Genomic DNA, 18,395 nt, shown 5'->3' with positions numbered 1-18,395 from the left:
TGCTAGCACCATGAATGATGACCCAAAGCTCTTCCTTTTTTCTAATTTTTTTGAGTATTGAAGTAGATGCAATCTCTTGTTTGTTCAGTAGAAATTGGTTCTGGACCCCACATGTGCCTGACTTCTTCCACGTATCCCTAAGTCATCAAGTTTTGTGGGTAAATTCTTGAAACTTGGTCAATAAAAGGGGCTTAAATCATGGGCCAGACAGGCGTGTTGATGATACATACATGCAGTTGAAGGACCCAAACTGTCGCTTCTAGAAAAATACTATCATGCACCGTCTACCTACACAAACTACATATGCTATCACATCATGAATCTTGGATTCTTCTCAAAAGATAGAAAAAACTTATTCTTGATCGAGCTTTTATAGGTAAATATTACCTGATAGGGCCGATAGTAATACAATTTGTTGACATGATAATATCTTGCATTTTCATTGCAGCTTAGCTGGAGCATTCAAGCAGTGAGAGAATGTGACTGGGATTTTCAATAAATCTGAACCATTATTTTAATGCATAATTAATTTCTACAAAGGAAAAAAAGTTAAAGATATACGAATTTGGTAAAAATTTATCCACACTATTTATATCAAGCGAATATGCTTTACATGGTTAAGTAATAATGAGGTAAAAATGCCGATTAATTAACCATATTAGCTGATAGATGATTATGTGGAAGACTCATCTCATGCATCATTGATTTGGTATAACCCAAGTGTGAGTAAATTTTTACCGACTTTGTTGTCACTTGCAAGAAACTCCAACTCAACTTGAAGGATGAGGGCAGTAAGCAGTTTTATGTCAAAAGTGCATATTTTATTTGGAAATCCATACAAAATAAAACCACTTCTCACTAAGGAAATTGGACAATGTATCATAAAATGAAGAAGATGAAATATAAGAACAATCTAAAATTTATATTATTTCATGCCTCTGAACTTCCAAGCCAATTAGCAGGTGTAGCTACAGGTTCAGCAAAGCCACCATTGGACTAGTTAAAGTGGAAACTGATCAAGTAAAGACTAGCCTCCATTATGAGGGAAAAAATACAGAAATCAACATTGAAGAACAATGGGAAGAGAGGCAGCAAAAAAGTGAGTTAGCATTGATTTGAGAGCTGAACCATGAATAAGGCTAGTTATCTACATGGTGAATTTACAAGAGCCAAGAAAATAACAGTTGATAATACATGGTCTACATCGGTACTAATGCCAGAATTTGGTTTCTGATTATTCCCATGCACTGCTGTATTTCCGCATAGATTGGAAAGTTCTGTGAGCAACAGGGTTGTAAGCTTGCTACAGCGGAATCCAGTACTTTTGCTACATCAGCTGGTGGGAACTGTCGTTCCGAACACTTCTGCAATCGTGTACAATATACAATCAATTTATGTCAAGCATAATGATGGGAACACCAGAGCTATGAACTGAATAAGCAAAGTGAAGTATGGCTTTAGGAGATATCATGTCATATTCTGCCATAAAACACTTTGGTCAATTTTTTCTTTCGGACTTAAGTAGCAAGAAATATTCATCTCTAATGTATTGACGTGAGACTTAACAAAATGCAGGTTATATCAATGTTTTTATTATACTGGAGATCATGTTTAAGCAACAGCGAGAGACTATAGACCATCTTTTCCTTTTCCTTTTCCTTCTAATTTCTAACATATCCTCCTCGAAGGCTATCTAGCAATCTTTATGGAATAAAACTTGGTGAGGAAAGAGGAATTGCCCCTTCATCAGTCAATCTGTTTTGAGTCTCTCCTTCTTCCGTTATTTTTCAGTGATCGAAAATCACAACACATAGTCGACTTAGCTAGATAAAAATAATTTTGTAATCCAACTTGAGAAGCACGAGAAGCATCTTTCTGAGGAACATCTTACGTCAATGCAAAAAGGAGGCAAGCCAACATGGAAATCCAAAGTCCAGTAAAGGACAGAAAGTGAAAGGTAATCCAAGCAAAGGTAATTTCCATCCCCTACGTTCTAAAGCAATACTCTTATGACAAAAGCCAGCCCAAAGAAACAGAAAAATCGTATTTACCTGAATCATAAGCAAAGTAGCGACGCATTTAGTAATAAGTTCTGAAGGAATTTCTGCTTCATTTTTATCTGACATATTCTTTGACTTAGGATCAGTAGGTTGCTGCAACAGATCAATGCACTAAAAGTCAATTGATAGGAGAAGCAAAATAGCCACTAAGTGAACATGAGGTGGTAAAAGATCTCACAGTTGGCATGCAAGAATCATCTAGTGGAATCCGATCATTCACATAACCAATAGCCTCCTCAATCTTTTCAGTGGTGTTGTCTCTATCAGTAAGTGAAAGCATCGCCTACACAGACAAGTTAATCAGTATCAAAGAGAATCTACAGCAACATGCAGAAGATAATGACAAGGTCACAAACATGACTGAAGAAACATAAAGAAAAGTTAGGATGCAATGCACGATCATAAATTTTCCACTGCACGCAAAACTCTGGTGGTATTGAATTGATAAAATCAGATCCAAACAGATTACAGGTTGTCATATTATTTAACCTAGTTAGAAACTGTTTTAAATGAACTTAATATCTATAGCTTTCAAAAGAGTGTTTCAAAGAAGTTACTACACGTCCAATTTTTCTCTCTAACCTTTCATTCCTGATGTATTTTTCGAAGTATTTTGATTCGGTTATATATCGAAATGAAAAAATTACAACCTTTATGCAAAAGTATATACTATAATTTTTCAATGGAGTCAAAGGGCCCAAAAGTTCTAAGAAGCCTCCAACAAAGAATTATTTTATTTTAAAATGCTAAAGCAGAAATCACCAGGTAACAGGATAAGTATTAGAGATCCAGAGAATGTGCAATTATGCAAAACCATATTAAGAAATATTGAGGACACCAAAGCCCTAAAGATCATATAGGTAAAACCCAGTAATTAGTGCCTTATAAAGAAGTTTCTCCTCTCACTCAGATAAAAGAGGGACAAAAGCAGGTACTTCCATGAAATTTCATTTATACTGATTAAACAATAAACAGCATTATTACTATTTGTGCAGTTTGTTATGTTGTAAATGCTATTACTGAAGAGAAAATGGACAATTGCATCTTTTGAAGAAACATGTTCGAATATTTGCCAATCTGCTGAGGTGGATTCAGGAATAAATCGACCTGGCAACCATGTGAATGAGGTTTCTGAAGAAACTAATAAATATTGACATGCTATGCTTAATCATAACCCGCTTTCGAATTGTTTCAAACATTATCTTACAACCGATTTGGGTCACACAACCAATCCTCTTAGAAAGAATTCGAACAGAAATAAAAGTTGAATGAATGTATACCTGCACTGCTGCATCTACCATAGTCCGGGCTTTGATTTTTGAACTTTCTATTATCTCATTGACAAGGAACCCTGATTCTTGCGACTGACTTGTACAACGATCAAAAGTGCTCAACGTACTAGGATCAGCAAAATTTGGAACTGGCCTTGGGAATGCAAGTGGAATGCTTCCCTGATAGGTATTCCGCTGTCTCAAGCGATATAGAGCAGAAGAAACCTGCCAAAACAAATGAATACTATAGCAAACTTTGTGCACTTTCAAAATTTCAAATTCTAATATGAGGATAGACAGACCTCCTCATTGACCTCATTTAACTGTATTAGCATGGCAGCATATTGCTTCTTGAAAGTCTCTGAGTCCTTAAGAGAACAGTCATTGCTCGTTTGGTTTTCCAACACATCATCATTCATGCGCCTCAACTCTGAAACCACTGCTTCCTACACGTTCAACCAAATGTCATGAGCTCACTGCACATCTGGCACAAAATATGCTTGCCTATTGTATATCTAAGATCAACTAGAAAAATGCATCTACTGACACAAATTCCTGAAGACATACATCGAAATACAAGAACAGCCAACTACTTAACAGTGAACTTAAAAATAAAATACGAGAAGCAGTACAGCTCTAAAATAGAAGAAACTAGTCATCAATATGGTAGCAGCAACTGCTCAAACTAGCTCACCTCTATCTTAGATATTCCCCATCCTAAACAAAAAGGTAAACGCATCTTTTCTTAACACCAAATACAAGCTTAATGAATACTTCCACAATTTTAGATTCAATTTTTAGATGTACATATGCCTATAATAAGTTCTATAAAACTTCTTCAGTCTTCGTTTTTAAAAAGTAAATAGAGCTTTAACCGACTAGTGAATGAAAGCTTACCCCTTCAACAAATCTTCTTCATTTTTCTTTTTTTTTTTTGGATTTGCACCGGGTGTCCGAGTCTCTAAGAGCCCCGACTAATCCCGGGGGTGCACAGGCCCTCGGCAAGGAGTTTCCCGCAAGTGCACCACGGTTAATTCAGGTTTTACCCAGTCTGATGGCCCTCAAAAATTGTTTGCACCCAGTGGGTTTCGAACTTGAGACCTTGAAAGGGAGCAAACCCCAAGGCTCAAGTCAATTGCCACCAGGCCAACCCCTGAGAGTTAATCTTCTTCTTCTTCTTTTTACGCAAGTAAACCATTTCGGTTTCGATAAAGAAAGCTATTCTCCCTTATTAGCTTATATAGGCAATTTGAACATAACTTCGACAAGTTTTATTCATAAAGGTATTTTATTTGGTTAAATAAAAAAAACTTACTGCTGAATTGTGCGACCATCTCATCTAATAGCTTTAACTTTAACTTCTAGAAAGGAAACACATACATTAATTTTTTATAGGTTTGCAACATGCTCCCTGACATGCAGGCTTGATTCGTTTACTTGAGCTAACCACGTGGAAATACTTTTGACTTTGAGTGATACTGAGCCTCGAATCTCTTGCTATGCTTCTATGTTAAATTATGTGACCACCTCATTTAAAAGCTTAAGTTGGAGAGTAAATAAGCTTCTTTAGGTCCACAACACTTACATAAGCAGACAAAGATACAAGCATATATATACACAAGCATATATATATATATCGGAAACACCCTGGGTGACCTCCCCGAACCCACTTGTGGGATTTTATTGGTTGTTTTTGTTGTTGTGTATATATATAGAGAGAGAGATCTAGCTTTCATTTGTATAATCTTCATTAAGTAAAAAATAAATTAAGTTTTGTAACCTTTTTGTCTAGTGCACGAGCCAACTCAGCAAGAGCTTGAACATCAGCTTCCTTTGCTTGAATCTGAGCGACCCCAGAAGACTTTGAATATGCTGTCGATTGATATATGGCAGTTTCCATGACTCCAAATCTAGATTGCATATCCACTTCTGCTGAAGCCACCTAACCATCAACGAACTCATATATTAGGTGGAAGGACAAGTGAGAAGCATAAAAAACTACTCACTCTTCTTAATTATGTGAAACCAATATAAGGGAGTTACAATCAAAACTCTAAGGGGTCATTTGGTTGGGAAACAAGTTGTCCCAAGATTAATTATCCTGGGATTGTTATCTCACCCTCCCACAGGGATAAAAATAACACTACAATCTCGGGATAACTAATCTCAGGATTAATTATACAACAATTTTATCTCAACCAAACATGGGATAAACTCATCTCAAATTTAAACTCGAGTTGAAGAATTAACCCAAAAGGGCCCTAAAGGGACTACGAAAGGTATATATTAATACAGTACTGCAGAGAATTTGAGATTCGGAGTATAGTTGGTAATCATGAAATCTACTAACTCCCAAGTTGAGTGTCGGTTTCCATTCTCAGGTAAACCGAATTAAGGTTCAGCTAAATCAAAAGGCAGAAATACACCATTTCTGTTACGTGGCCTACTTTTGTGTGGGTTTTCGCCTCAGTTAACAAAGATTTAGAAAAACAATGGCAGGTAATCATTGCATTAAAATAGAAATACTATCAAATAAGTTTTTTTGGTTAAAACCCTAAGTTCTACTAAGAATAGTTTGACGGCTAAATGTCAATAATTTTAACCCCCAAAAGTCAACTTAGAATAGTTAATTTGAAAAAATACTATATAATGCAGTACAAAAAGTTAAATGACAGTTGCCTGTATTCTTCCTGCTTTTAACCCTTTTCTCTTTCTTACAAACTATAATGTTACATTTGATCCTGCAGTTTTCCATTCACCAAAAACAAATACAAACATCTATTTTGGACGGAAGTACATAGATGCATTGATTGAATACTGAAGTATGTGATATAAAAATCTTGAAGGGGAGATTTGGAGAAGAGGAATAACTGCATGAGGAAAGAAGCATCTCACAGGGCATAAACTTAAAAAGGAAACATGAAATAATTGTTTTCCCCACCCCATCCGACTCCAGCATGACATAATTTTGATTAGGAATTGGATGAGTAAAGTTCTCTCACATTAGTTTGTTTGACCAAAGGCTACGTCAGCCAATCTTAATAATTCAAGCTAGGCTTTAAGTGGAATCTCTACTAGGACTTCACCCACTTAAAGGGACAAGCCAAACCAGAAAACACAGTACATAGATTACAAAACACTCCATAAGCTAGAAGAATCAAAAGGCAACTGTTTCTGGAAATGAGCATAGATACAACCATACTCTGTTTCATTGCACCTACTAATCTAAGTTCATAGCTCTTACAAAAAAATTGTTAGATTTTGTACGGAAAGAGTCAATCCTTCACTTAATCATTCAGGTCTCAGAAATTAAGTGCATTTGCTTTTAAAGTCTGAATCTTAATCATTCAGATCTTGATCATTAAGTGTGTTTGTTTTTTTACTTCACAATCACTTAATGGGTCTTAATAGGTATGTATGATTAAGATCTATAACATACACTTAATTTCATTAAGATGCACATCCACATTCATTACTAACTACCGTCATCGCCTTCCATTATCAACTACCACCACCACCATACTCGACCATAGCCGCCACCGCTACCACCATCCACCACCACCACCACCATACTCAATCATAGCCGCCAGTACTACCACCATCCACCACCACCATACATAGCCGCCACCATTACCACCACCCACCACCACCCCCACTACCATCATCCTCAACCACAACCATACACTCACCCACTTCAACTACTACAACCAACCATCTCATCACCATCAACAATCATAGCCGGCACCGCCCACCATTATAAACTACCACCACCATCACCTTCTTCAATCACAACCACAACCACTACTACCACCCACCATCATCAACCATAGTCGTCATTGCTACCAATCACCACTAGCTACTACCTAGAACTACCACCATCAACCAAAACCACCACCGCCTCTAGTTGGCATTCACAAGCACACCACCACCAACTACCATATTTTAAAAACTATATATATTTTATTGATAGAATATTAGATTAATTAGTATTTTATTTGAATTTTATATTTATTAATTTTTAAATAAAGATAAATTTTATATATTCAGATATTAAAAAATAAACAAGTCGTAATCATTTAGTATTCAGATCTTAATACACATCTTAATATTCAGATGTATATTCAGATCCAAATATCTTAATCTTAATACACTTTTTGATATTCAGAGATGTATTCAGATTCAGACGTCTTAATATTTAAAAAAACAAATGAGGCCTTAAGGTTTTTTCCCCTGATAAGTAATTCTTCACTAATGTTCTCCCAAGTTACAGCACAAAAGGCGGAAAATGCTCGATGAGGTCATAATTATTTTGGTTGGGAATTGGATGCGACAGATTGCAAAATCTTGTTTAATATGATGTCTTGAAAAATAGTTTGGACAAAACTATGGCCATGCAGGAGAGTTTCTCAGTTTTTAAACCAGGGTGCTTGAGAATCTTTGAATCCGAAAAAAACGAAATATAAAAGGTATTTAAGAGAGTATGAGGAGAACCACTGACCTTTGTCTGCTTTAGGAGATCACTGATGGGATGACTTGGTGGGGAGAAATGAGAGAAAACATTTCCATTCTCCATGTTGTCACAGGCCGGAAATTTCATATACTCATTTACTCGTGCATTCACCTTGAGCTCATTAAAACTCTCGAAAAACTTGTCAACAGCATCTGCACGCCTTGTAAGTAGTGTGGGCATGTTTTCAAATGGATTTAGAGGCATGCAGTCAATGTCCTGCCAGAGCAAATGTTTCAACAATTTATCAGGTCCAGAAAGCAACCACTGGAGAACCAGAACAGAAAAAAATAAAATGCCGATCCTCTTTTACAGGTACTGATTACTAACTCATACACACAACCTGTTATGAACCAAGTACAGAAGCCAGTTACAAGGACACATAAGCTTTGTCTTCCAACAGATAAAAAAGGTTAGACGCATGAGTTCAATACTTCAGCTTGGTTCAGTGATCCATTTAATTTTAGTTATATATCTTTTTCTTTTTCTTGCTTTCAGAAGTATCCTCAGAAGAAAGATTTTTTTTCTAAAAAAAATTTAAAGAAAAATTAAGGAGATGGCATCACAGTGTGAGTACAGTTATTTGGGATCTCTTCATGTAACCTAATTTCTAATTCTATTCTCCCACATTATGAGATAGCTCTTAAATCCCAAACTAGCTGAAATTGGCTATATAAATCCTCTGTATACGTCTGCTCTACTCAAGCACACTTCATTCTGATACTAAATATGAGTCTTAGAAAAGGCAAATAAGGGGTTTTCAAGACTAAAGATTCTTTAAGTCTCAGGTAACCTTATATGGACATATAATCTCTAACCACAGTAGACCTATTGTCAAACTCTGGACCTAATGTAAGTGTGATAAAACCAAACCTATCCCAACTAGTTGGCATCGCCTATATGGATCCTTTGATTCCATTGTGTTCTATTATTTGGATAAATCGATATTAATTTTGCGAGATTATAGGGACAGGTGCATATAGGGGTCTATGCAGGACAAGGTCAAACCATCTAAAGCGACCTCCTCGCATCTATCCATTGCGTCAACTACTCACACCATCGTAATTATTTCTAATCTTCTCCAATTTACGGTGACCTAAAAAAAACTAGAGTTTAACATACCAGAATATCATATGAGCATATATTAAGAAATACTAATGAATTACCATGACAAATTCAACCCCGAGCTCAGGTCGGTCAAACTGAACACGACATCTTGAGCGATCAACTGTCAATACACTTCCATCATGAATCTCTCTTGTTTTTGGATGGATGGCAATGACTCGTTGCCCAACAGACAATGGCCTTGCAAGATCTGTGGGTAGTCCTTCCCTGGTACCTTCACGAAGTTCAGTGTAATGTGTTCTGACAGATTCCCGGTATTGATTAAGCTTCTCCTTTTCTTCATTCAGAAATTGCTCAGAGAATCGCCGTGGTTTTCCAAGAGAACTAAATCAAGTTGCGGATTCATTGGACCATCATTAACATAAAAATAACAAGCTTAATGTTCAGAACTTGCTCAGGGAATAGAGTGACTTCCAAATTGCAGGAAAGTTGAGAAGCATACCTTCTTATGACGCCCCATTCAACACGAGTTAACCTTGGAACATGTCCCAATCCAACATGATTCAGGTACTCCACAAAATCCCTTTTGGCAAACCAAGGGTAGTCAATTGCACTGTAGAACCACTCATACGTACACCATCTTCGTACCTGATGGTTGGAAAGGCAATTGGAAATATTTTCCTGCATGCAATGTATGCAAGTTAACTAGTGTTTATATCACGAGAAAGCATTGCAACAGGGACAAAGGTGCATAACCAACCTTAAGACTGAATGCTCTGTCATGAAGTGCAGTGAAGGATGCACTAGTATCATCCAAACTTTTATCAGGAATTTTCAAATCTTTTTGTCTTTGAGGTTTTTTCAGGTCCATCTTACGCCTGCTTCTGACTTTAGTAGGTAAGTTAACCTGGTTTGCCACAGGGATCTCCGCAGTTGATTGAGCTGAATCACTTCGTTCTGTTCTTGGATCTGCACATGATGAAGGCTCTTGATCTTTGATTAATTTCGGGGATGCACTCTGATAGGATCTTTTACCCTTATAGGTTGACTTCTTTGATGCTTCTTTTGCCTATAGGAGAAAAAATCACGTGAAACTAGTTTAGTGCAGCTGATTAAGGTAGCCAACCTGGCAAAATGTTTAAAGGAATGGTTCAAACATCTGTCTAAACCTCTAAACAATCACTTGAAATGGACAAAAATAAGAAATCACCTCAGCTTCCTCGGATCCAGCAACATTATTGTTAACATGACCTTCAGTTTTTCGAGCCTGCAAGATTATTCTCAGAAGTGTTACATATCATTTAAAAAATCAGAATATTGAGCAGGGATGCAAGCTGTCTCCAAATACCTTAGACGACATTGCTTTATGTGCCCTCCTCGCCTGCTTTGTTTCAGGAACAGCACTAACATCAGTAGATGTAACTTTACCATGCTTTGATTTTGTAGTGGAAGCAACTTCAAACTTTGATAAAGGTTGACTCCATCTAGATCTAACCCCCCCAGATCCACGTTTATCTCTATGTCTGTTTGCAGGCACGGCCTCCAAGGAGCCAGATTCATCAACATGATCATCAAGTTCATCATTGAACTGGATCATGGACTCTGAAAAAAGAAAAAGAAAAGGTTAATCTGATACAATCTTAGTTAAGACAGGGAATAACAACTGAAAAATCAAATGGAAATACGTGAACTGATGAAGAAGATACAGGACAGTCGCATATCCAAAGCTTCAATTGGGAAAGAAAATGAAAGAAAAAGCGAAGGAAAGAACAATTTAAAAGGCCAAATACATAGACGGCCCCTTAAACTTGGTTTGAAAATCCATTATGGCACCTCATCCTCGTGTAGTACCTATTGAACGCCTTATGTTACTCAAAAACTCTGCCGATTAGACATGCTTTACTGACATGGACCAGACGTGTTTCTCACTTGTATTGAGTGTGTGAAATGAGCTTTGACAAATTTAAAACGGGCCCCACTCCTCTATAACTAGGGAAAACATCACCTTTTTCAATATTTTTCTGTGTTTCTCCCCCTTCCTTCTTCTTATTCTTTCTCTTCTTTATCTTCTGATACTTTTTCTTTCACATATATATAATTTTTCACTAGACACTAATACATGAATAGACAGGCAGCCAAGACGAATATTTAAGACAAATCGAAGCATAATACAGTCCTGAAGCCAATGCACAAATGATAAGCTAAATAGAAATCATTGTGCTTAAACGAACTAACTTCGATTAAGTTGAAGTTACCTTTTTTGTAAATAATTCACAGAAAAAAATGATATCTAAGTACAAATTTTTATTTTTTCAGATAAGGTAAAGTTTTATTGATATTCAGTATTAAGGTAATACTGCAGAAAATAACAAAAACTGGACTTGTGTTTACATCACAGACTCATAGAAATTAACAAGTCCATCAGATCAGACAAATTTAATACATTGTTTCCTTTCAAGCAATAGTACATCTGATATCTAAGTAAAAAAGCAAAATCAAAGCTCTAAAGTTTGAAATAACAGGACAGAATACCTGAAATCATAAAGGTCAAAGTTGCTAAAAGGTTAGGCTAAGAGAGAATGTGAAAGGGGGAGACGGAGAGATACTATCAACACCTAGCATATCTGCAGTTGCCAAACAAGCAAGCCTCCATACAAATATCTATAGAAACAGAATTTTATGTCCTTACCATCTTCATTTTCTGCTGTTGGCATCATCAGAGACAAATCAGCCAACGTTTGTAGAGCATCAAAAGCGGAGCTTTCGTCTACATGAAGGAAAAAGTAAATTAGCAAATACATCTTCTAATTTGGCTCATTGTACCAAGATATATAACAGTTTCTATCGCATAATAACAGGTTTGCAGTCAATTACTTTTCAAAAACAGCATGCTACTTTGGTGTAAATAGCAGAACTCAGAGAAGTAAGGAACAGTATTCAAAATATAACAAACTTGTGCAGATGTAAGTTGCCCAAAACTTGTAATTCTGAGTCCTTCCTTTCTCTGCCTTTTCCTGCCTGTCTATCCTTTAACGGATGAAGTAACTAGCTAATATTAATGTTATGGGGGTAATGTTCTGATCTAATGCCAGCTATAGTAAAGCCTTGAAAGGTGAAAAGCTGGAAAAAAGGAAGAAGTCCCAGAGAATGGCAACTAGAAAGCTTCGCTTACAATAATTATTATGGCACAGAAGGAACCGACACTTTGAAGGTAGACTTGGGAAACTTTGTTTGATGGTTAAGCACTTGGGAAACCTATATATGCTCTCTTTTGTTTCTTATTTTGTTTAACATTCTGAAGTTCCCGGGCCACTTTGAACTTGTTAAAATATTGCAGGAGGGATGTTGTGTCTATTAGTGGAGCAATCCTTGAGTTTTTGCTTCTGTAAACAACTTTTATCCTTCAATTTTAGTGGCATATCAAGAGTACCAGAAGGGCGAGAGGAGGAATGATTTATACCCGACAGGAAAAGAGGGAGGAGGGGTGTAAGGGGATAATATTTGAGGTTAACGTAGCCTCTGCTAAAGAAAACAGAGGATGTGATCTAATATACACTCATTTATATCGAGATAGTAAGAAATGGCCACTGTGACATTTTCTCCTTCCAAGAGAATTACCCCTAGTTGGGCTAGTGCAATGATAACACCTCACGATACTGCTCAGCACTCTTCCCCCTCCTAACTAAGGGCAGTTAGTTGCATGTTCAGATCCTATTAGGGATTCGACTTTCCTTATTTTCCAAAAGTGGATCTCATTCCCCCTCTTAGCTAATGGCAAAAAGATAAAATAGAATAATCAAAGAGGACCAAATGGAATATTCAAAATCCCGTTAAACCATTCAAAGGGAAAGTTCTCAAGAGCAGTAATCTACAAAACTTTGTAATACCTCTGCTGAAAAGAACTTTTTTGCTCCTCTTTCTAGGGCCTTGTAAAGAGGTCCTTGAATTCTTTTCATATGTGGCCTCCATTTCAAGTTTACCCCTCACCACACCCAATATTTGACCTTCTTCTGTACCACTACATGCCTCTTTGATATCATCAAAATGATTGGCTCCACTATCATCAATTTCCAACTTTTTACCATAAGGTCTTCTTCCCTTCTGTGCTGTTCGACCAAAGGTTCCAGTTTCCACTGAATCATTCTTATACCGCAAAAGCTCTCCAGTGTCCGCTTCCATGCTTCCCTCTTCTTCGTCCACTTCATTACTAAGAAGCTTGGCATTTCCCATACCTATTTTAACATGCTAGTCGAGAAAAAGAAAAAGGAAAAAATAAAAAAGTCAGTGCTCAGTACATATAGTCTACAGAGATAAGTCACACTAGAAACGATAGTTAAGCAATACCTTTCTTTCAGCTGTCTCAACAGGTGAGGACATAGCGCTGTCCGTCCTACGGTTCGGTGTCTGAGAGACCTGAGGAGAGCCACCTCTTTGTGAAGCTTCTGTTAAAACTAATGCTATCTTCACATCATCATCAGTGTCATCTGCCTGTAGTTTCAAACTCTGCCTACTAGGAGAAAAATTCTTCTCACCCTTGGGATTTCCACAAGAAAAAGAAACAGGAAAGCGTGGAGTTCTTTTCCCAACAGCACGAGGCCGGCTTCCTGAAAGGCAACTCCAGAGAATCTTCATCAATAATATTACATGACAAGGCTCAATCCTTAGATAAGTGATAATGGAAGGCAGCTAAACAAAATGAAACCCCAAGAAAAGCTACTACTGCATGTAAGTGCAATGCACTGGTGACAATAAACTGTATGCAAAAATAAAAAGTAAGAGAGTTTCTAATCAAGATCCATCCGGAAGATTTTTAGAAATATCCTATTCTTTCTTTTCACAGGAATAATTCTTCATTTAATTTAATTTATCCCTTTTTTGCGGGAGGGGTAGAAGGGACAACGCACCTCCTGAACGCTTCTTCTTCAACAAAGTTAAACAACCATGACTAGCTGCTAATGTCGGAGATGTCATCTCATATGCTTTAGAAATATTAGACTGAACTTTACCCCGAGCACGTTTTTGAGGTTTTCGAGACGTTCCAGCATCCTCATTACTTTCTTGCTCACTGTCGCTTGCTGCCTGACATCCCATAGTCAAGTTACTTCAACAGCAAATACAAACTAAGACTCAGGTACAAATTTAAACACTAGAACTCAGAAACCATGAACAAATATAAGGGATGGAGTAACATTTAGCAGATAATCACTTTTCTTTAAAAAAAAAAAAATCTGAACATTAAGGACAATGCTTTGCCACGACCTAATGCACAGAATCGCCTTTCCTGATGTTTATTTAATAACAACTTGCAAAGACTTTTCTGTTCAAGACAAACTGCATATGTCAATTGAAGCATTCAAGCAATCCCACACACTGGATGCCACAAAGCTAAAATTCTAGTATCTCATTTGCAAAACTACTCCTTCAGCTTGAAACAAATAGGAAAGCAATAGATGAGTCTGGTGGACGGAGAAAGGAGTGAGGAGGCGTGCACAGATAAAACAAAACATAAGCACACCACATTCCCCATGCTCAAACTCAACATATTTTAAGTTTTACCAAGTTGCAGTAGTGATCAGTCATCATGGCAATCAGCCCAACCACAGATGCGGTCCCCTCTGGAAGAGATAAATAAGCCTGAAAATACAGTAGAATGAAGTAGGTAACGATTTCCATCACCATTTTGTACGATTTAACTATATATTCAATGTTGATTAAGTACTTAGAGTCATTTGTTGTTCTAAAATTAAAATCTTATAATAATATCACCACAAAAACAATCATCAAATTGTCTCTGACTTGTTGCTGGCTAAAATCACAAGACAAAGATTTATGATGATGATCTTTTTGATAAAGACAATGGTTTTATGATGATTAACATGGCACTCAATGATTTCGATGTATAGAATCATGTAAGGGGTATAAATGACCGCAAGAGAAGTGATTACTCTTTCTAAGTGAGATCTTCACCAGGAAATGACAGTTTTCTATTTCAAGTGCAATGATGGAGTACGGAGGGCTGTTACACTGTAATAATACATCAAAAGGCAAATGGACAAATCATTTTACCAACTGGCAATGCAGATTTATGAATCTGAGGCCAGCTCTGGTGCAAATCTTTTCAAGTAATATCAATTACCCACAGGATTACAATGTTTCATATCAGGATCCACAACAGGAAAATAAAGTAGCACCAAAAACCGAACTAAGCTGGTTAAGATGAGAAGGAGACACAAAACCAAAAAAAAAAAAAAAAAAAAAAAAAACAGAGAAATGGAATCTGGTGACTGCCCAAACTTCAGAGAAAGAAAGAGAAGAATAGGTAAGTTACAGTAAGGAAACTCAATCAATGATAAAAGTGTTAAATGCTTACTAACAACAGACTAGAAATGTCATACATATTGAAGGAAGAAAAGAAACAGAATGTAAGCGTCATATTATCCCTAACTGGTATGGGATATCCTCCTGCAAAAGCTGGGAACTATGCACTTTCTTTTTAACACAATCCTTCTCCTTTGACCTTTCCTACAATTCTTTTGTGGCGGCGTCATTTTACAAGGTAGAAAACAGAAAATATATGTGTATGAAAGTGCTTGATTATGTGATAATCTCACAGTACTCAGGGAACCCTACTGTTGGAGGTTTGAAATCTATGCAGCTGGTGAGTAGAAAACAACAAATCGTGAGTACACACTTGACTATCTGATTATGTACAGAGCACTCATCGAGATAGGAGACTGCAGCTCATTTTCATAACATCCATAGACGTCTCTGATACAAGCGGTGAGGCACATAACACCATATTAACAATCATGACCATGAAATAGGAAAGACTTAATTATTTCCAAAAGCAAGATAAAGAAACAAAGGCTCTGTGGCCAAAGGCAGGCAATGTAAAATGATTGCCTACAAGAACAAGAGAAACTGAACATCAGATGAATACAACCCCACAGAAGTTGACAACCTAACCAGATGTCATTGTAAAAAGGATTGAATTCATTAGAGTATTGTTCTCCTCAAATAACTTATATTGAATAATAATATTCACAACAACATGAAGCGTTTGAACAAGATTCTGACAAAATGGGTTCTCTCACCATGCTATTAGCATAGATGAATTTAAGTCCAATTATATATTAGCAGGAAAATAGCTTAGAAGATGGATAAGAAAATGAAGAGAAGTATTGCCTATCAAGATCCGTTGATTTCATAAGCTAAGAGGAATCAATTATAAGGACACGTTACTTTGTTGTCTGTATTCACAGCCTACCCTATTCATCATGTAAAGAGCTTCCACCATTTCTGAAGTTCGGGGTTTCACTGCAGCAGCAACCTGCGATAAGTGTTAGAGGCAAGGCGTCAGAGATCAATCAACAGCAAAAATATGCAAGTTATCGGGGATATCCAAGAAACTTCAATTAACAAAGACTTTGAATTTGAACTGACCTTTTTCCAATCTTTACCATACTTGCGGTATGCTTGATAGAAGCGTGTCAGATCTTCCTCACTCCACTCAGGACCAAGCATGTCGGACAACTTCCTCTTCTACAATTTGAACAAAGAACCATGTCAAAATGCTTATATAATGTCCTCTATGTGTCTTCAAAGAATACTTAAAGACTAACCTAAATGAATACATGAAATATTTCTCCTTTGCAACTCAACATATTACCACTTTCCTAAAGAACCATTTGGTTGACAAGAAGAGGAAAGGGAAGTGCTGGCAAATTTTAACTTTCCTGCATATTCTCCGTGTTTAGTAAGAGGAAATTTGTGGGAAAAGCTTTGAAACTTTCCCACATAATAAACTTCCATCCAAATAATGTGATGAAAGAACTACAGTTTCTTTTAAAGAAAGTTGAAAGTTAGGAACAAATATTTTCTTCTCATTCCAAACTTTCCTTTTTCCTTCAAAGAAAAACATGCAGGAAATATCTTCACTTCACTACATTAGTAGCAACTTCTTGACATTCTTGACAAAGACATTCATCTTTTTCCTTGCACTATCTATCTCTTTAAATTTTCCCCTATGGAAAAGGTAACATGCACCATCATGTGCTATAAACAAGTACCACTTCTCAAAAAAAAAAAAAAAAGAGCATGCTGTCATTTCCAAGAAGATACTAGTTCATCCTATGTGCATGTTCCAAAAGCAAATAAAACCAAAACAGTACTCACTTACATGCCTCTTCGTGTAATATTACAAGAGCAAACAAAAGTTCAGTAAAACTCACCCGCAAGTTTTTCTTCGCACTGTCATCTTTACTGGGAGAGATTTCCGTTGTAGGAGAAAACCGCTTATTTACACTTCTAGATTTTCTTGCTGGAGCCATGCCTAAAATCTTGGGAAACCTCAGCAGGATCAGGCAAGCACAATTTAAGATTCTATTTTATGACAGTTAAATGTTTAGGAAAGTGATAAAATAGATTGGTAATATACATGATTTTAACATGTAAGCACCAAACTATAGTTTCATCAAAATAAAAATCCAACGATAGTTTCATCAAAATAAAAATCCATGGCATAGTTACTTGATTAATATATAAATAAATGGCAGATTTTATGTAAGCGAACAAGTGGCTTATTAGCATATAGTAACTTCTTTCCCTTCGAAACTCACATATGTGGTCCTTTTAATGGTTATCAAAGATATGCATGAAATAATTTGTATTAACATATATAAATTGTAGCAGCACCTTAAGTACTTGTAATGCGTTTCCATAAGTTCAAACAGCATCTTCTATATAAATTTCTGAGCTTCTGCACAAAAAAAATTAAAAAAAATTCCCTACTTGGATGTACCTAGTAAATCCAGCAAATATATGGAATTATACATACCAATAATTCCTATTGATAAGTTTTGTGCAACAAAATTTACAAGATACACTAACAGAAAATAATTATGGCGATCTGATAAACTTCTAGAAAGACCCACAAAGAAAGGATCAAAACTTTCAAATTCATAGTTGAAACCCCTATATTTTTGCACCAATTCGTTGAAAAATAAAATCATACAGAAAGAAAAGTGAGTTGATTTACCAATTGAAACTGATTCAGCTTCTCAATCAAATCTCAGAACCATGAGCTGCGATACAGATGAGAGAAATTCGCTAGGTTAATTTTGAATAAACTTGCGGCAGATAAAATGGGGGAGAAGATGATTGAAAATATTTGGGGGTAATAGCCGCGAAACTCTTTTGTATTTGTATTTTTTATGGGGAAGAAATTGGTTTATATATTATTCTTTCTCTTTTTGAATTGAAACTTAAAATGACTTTTGTCTTTTTCTGATTCAAGGTTTGTTAATGTTTAAATAGGATACTGAAATTATTGGAATACACAATAAGCGAACAAGTTTTAGAATTTAAATTAGAAACAAAACAATGCACGTGCGATGACTCGGTTGGGATTTAGGACGATATATGTTCTTAAACGTAAAAGGTCAAAAATACTCTTATACTATATATGCGAAAAACATTATTCGTATCCTTCAT

At 36.3% G+C, this 18,395-nt stretch overlaps 1 protein-coding gene across 6 annotated transcripts; it reads right to left on the bottom strand.

Moving 5' to 3' along the window:
* Nucleotides 1-1,087: 1,087 nt before the first annotated feature.
* Nucleotides 1,088-18,114, bottom strand: LOC107808192 (protein ALWAYS EARLY 3). Of its 6 annotated transcripts, none has more exons than XM_075257146.1 (22): nucleotides 17,941-18,108; nucleotides 17,135-17,242; nucleotides 16,347-16,445; nucleotides 16,171-16,233; nucleotides 14,460-14,537; nucleotides 13,808-13,982; nucleotides 13,248-13,507; nucleotides 12,791-13,148; nucleotides 11,593-11,670; nucleotides 10,252-10,505; nucleotides 10,114-10,170; nucleotides 9,939-9,972; nucleotides 9,664-9,872; nucleotides 9,406-9,584; nucleotides 9,005-9,287; nucleotides 7,830-8,057; nucleotides 5,112-5,273; nucleotides 3,634-3,777; nucleotides 3,341-3,556; nucleotides 2,239-2,343; nucleotides 2,052-2,153; nucleotides 1,088-1,364 (listed from the first exon to the last, which is right to left on the bottom strand). In XM_075257146.1, the coding sequence occupies exons 2-22, from the start codon at nucleotides 17,231-17,233 to the stop codon at nucleotides 1,200-1,202; spliced, it is 3,348 nt and encodes a 1,115-aa protein (XP_075113247.1). In that variant the 5' UTR covers nucleotides 17,234-17,242; nucleotides 17,941-18,108; the 3' UTR covers nucleotides 1,088-1,199. The 6 variants fall into 6 exon arrangements, with proteins under 6 accessions (XP_075113247.1, XP_016488169.2, XP_075113246.1 ...); XM_016632683.2 differs by adding an exon at nucleotides 17,598-17,661 and having other exon boundaries at nucleotides 9,664-9,972; nucleotides 17,941-18,077; XM_075257145.1 differs by adding an exon at nucleotides 17,598-17,661 and having other exon boundaries at nucleotides 9,664-9,972; nucleotides 17,135-17,235; nucleotides 17,941-18,077.
* Between the last annotated feature and the right edge of the window lie 281 nt (nucleotides 18,115-18,395).

This window comes from Nicotiana tabacum, chromosome 7, assembly GCF_000715075.1.
Source record: "Nicotiana tabacum cultivar K326 chromosome 7, ASM71507v2, whole genome shotgun sequence".
NCBI lineage: Eukaryota > Viridiplantae > Streptophyta > Magnoliopsida > Solanales > Solanaceae > Nicotiana > Nicotiana tabacum.
Note: the sequence above shows the minus strand (reverse complement) of the source record. Positions and strands in the feature narration are given on the sequence as shown.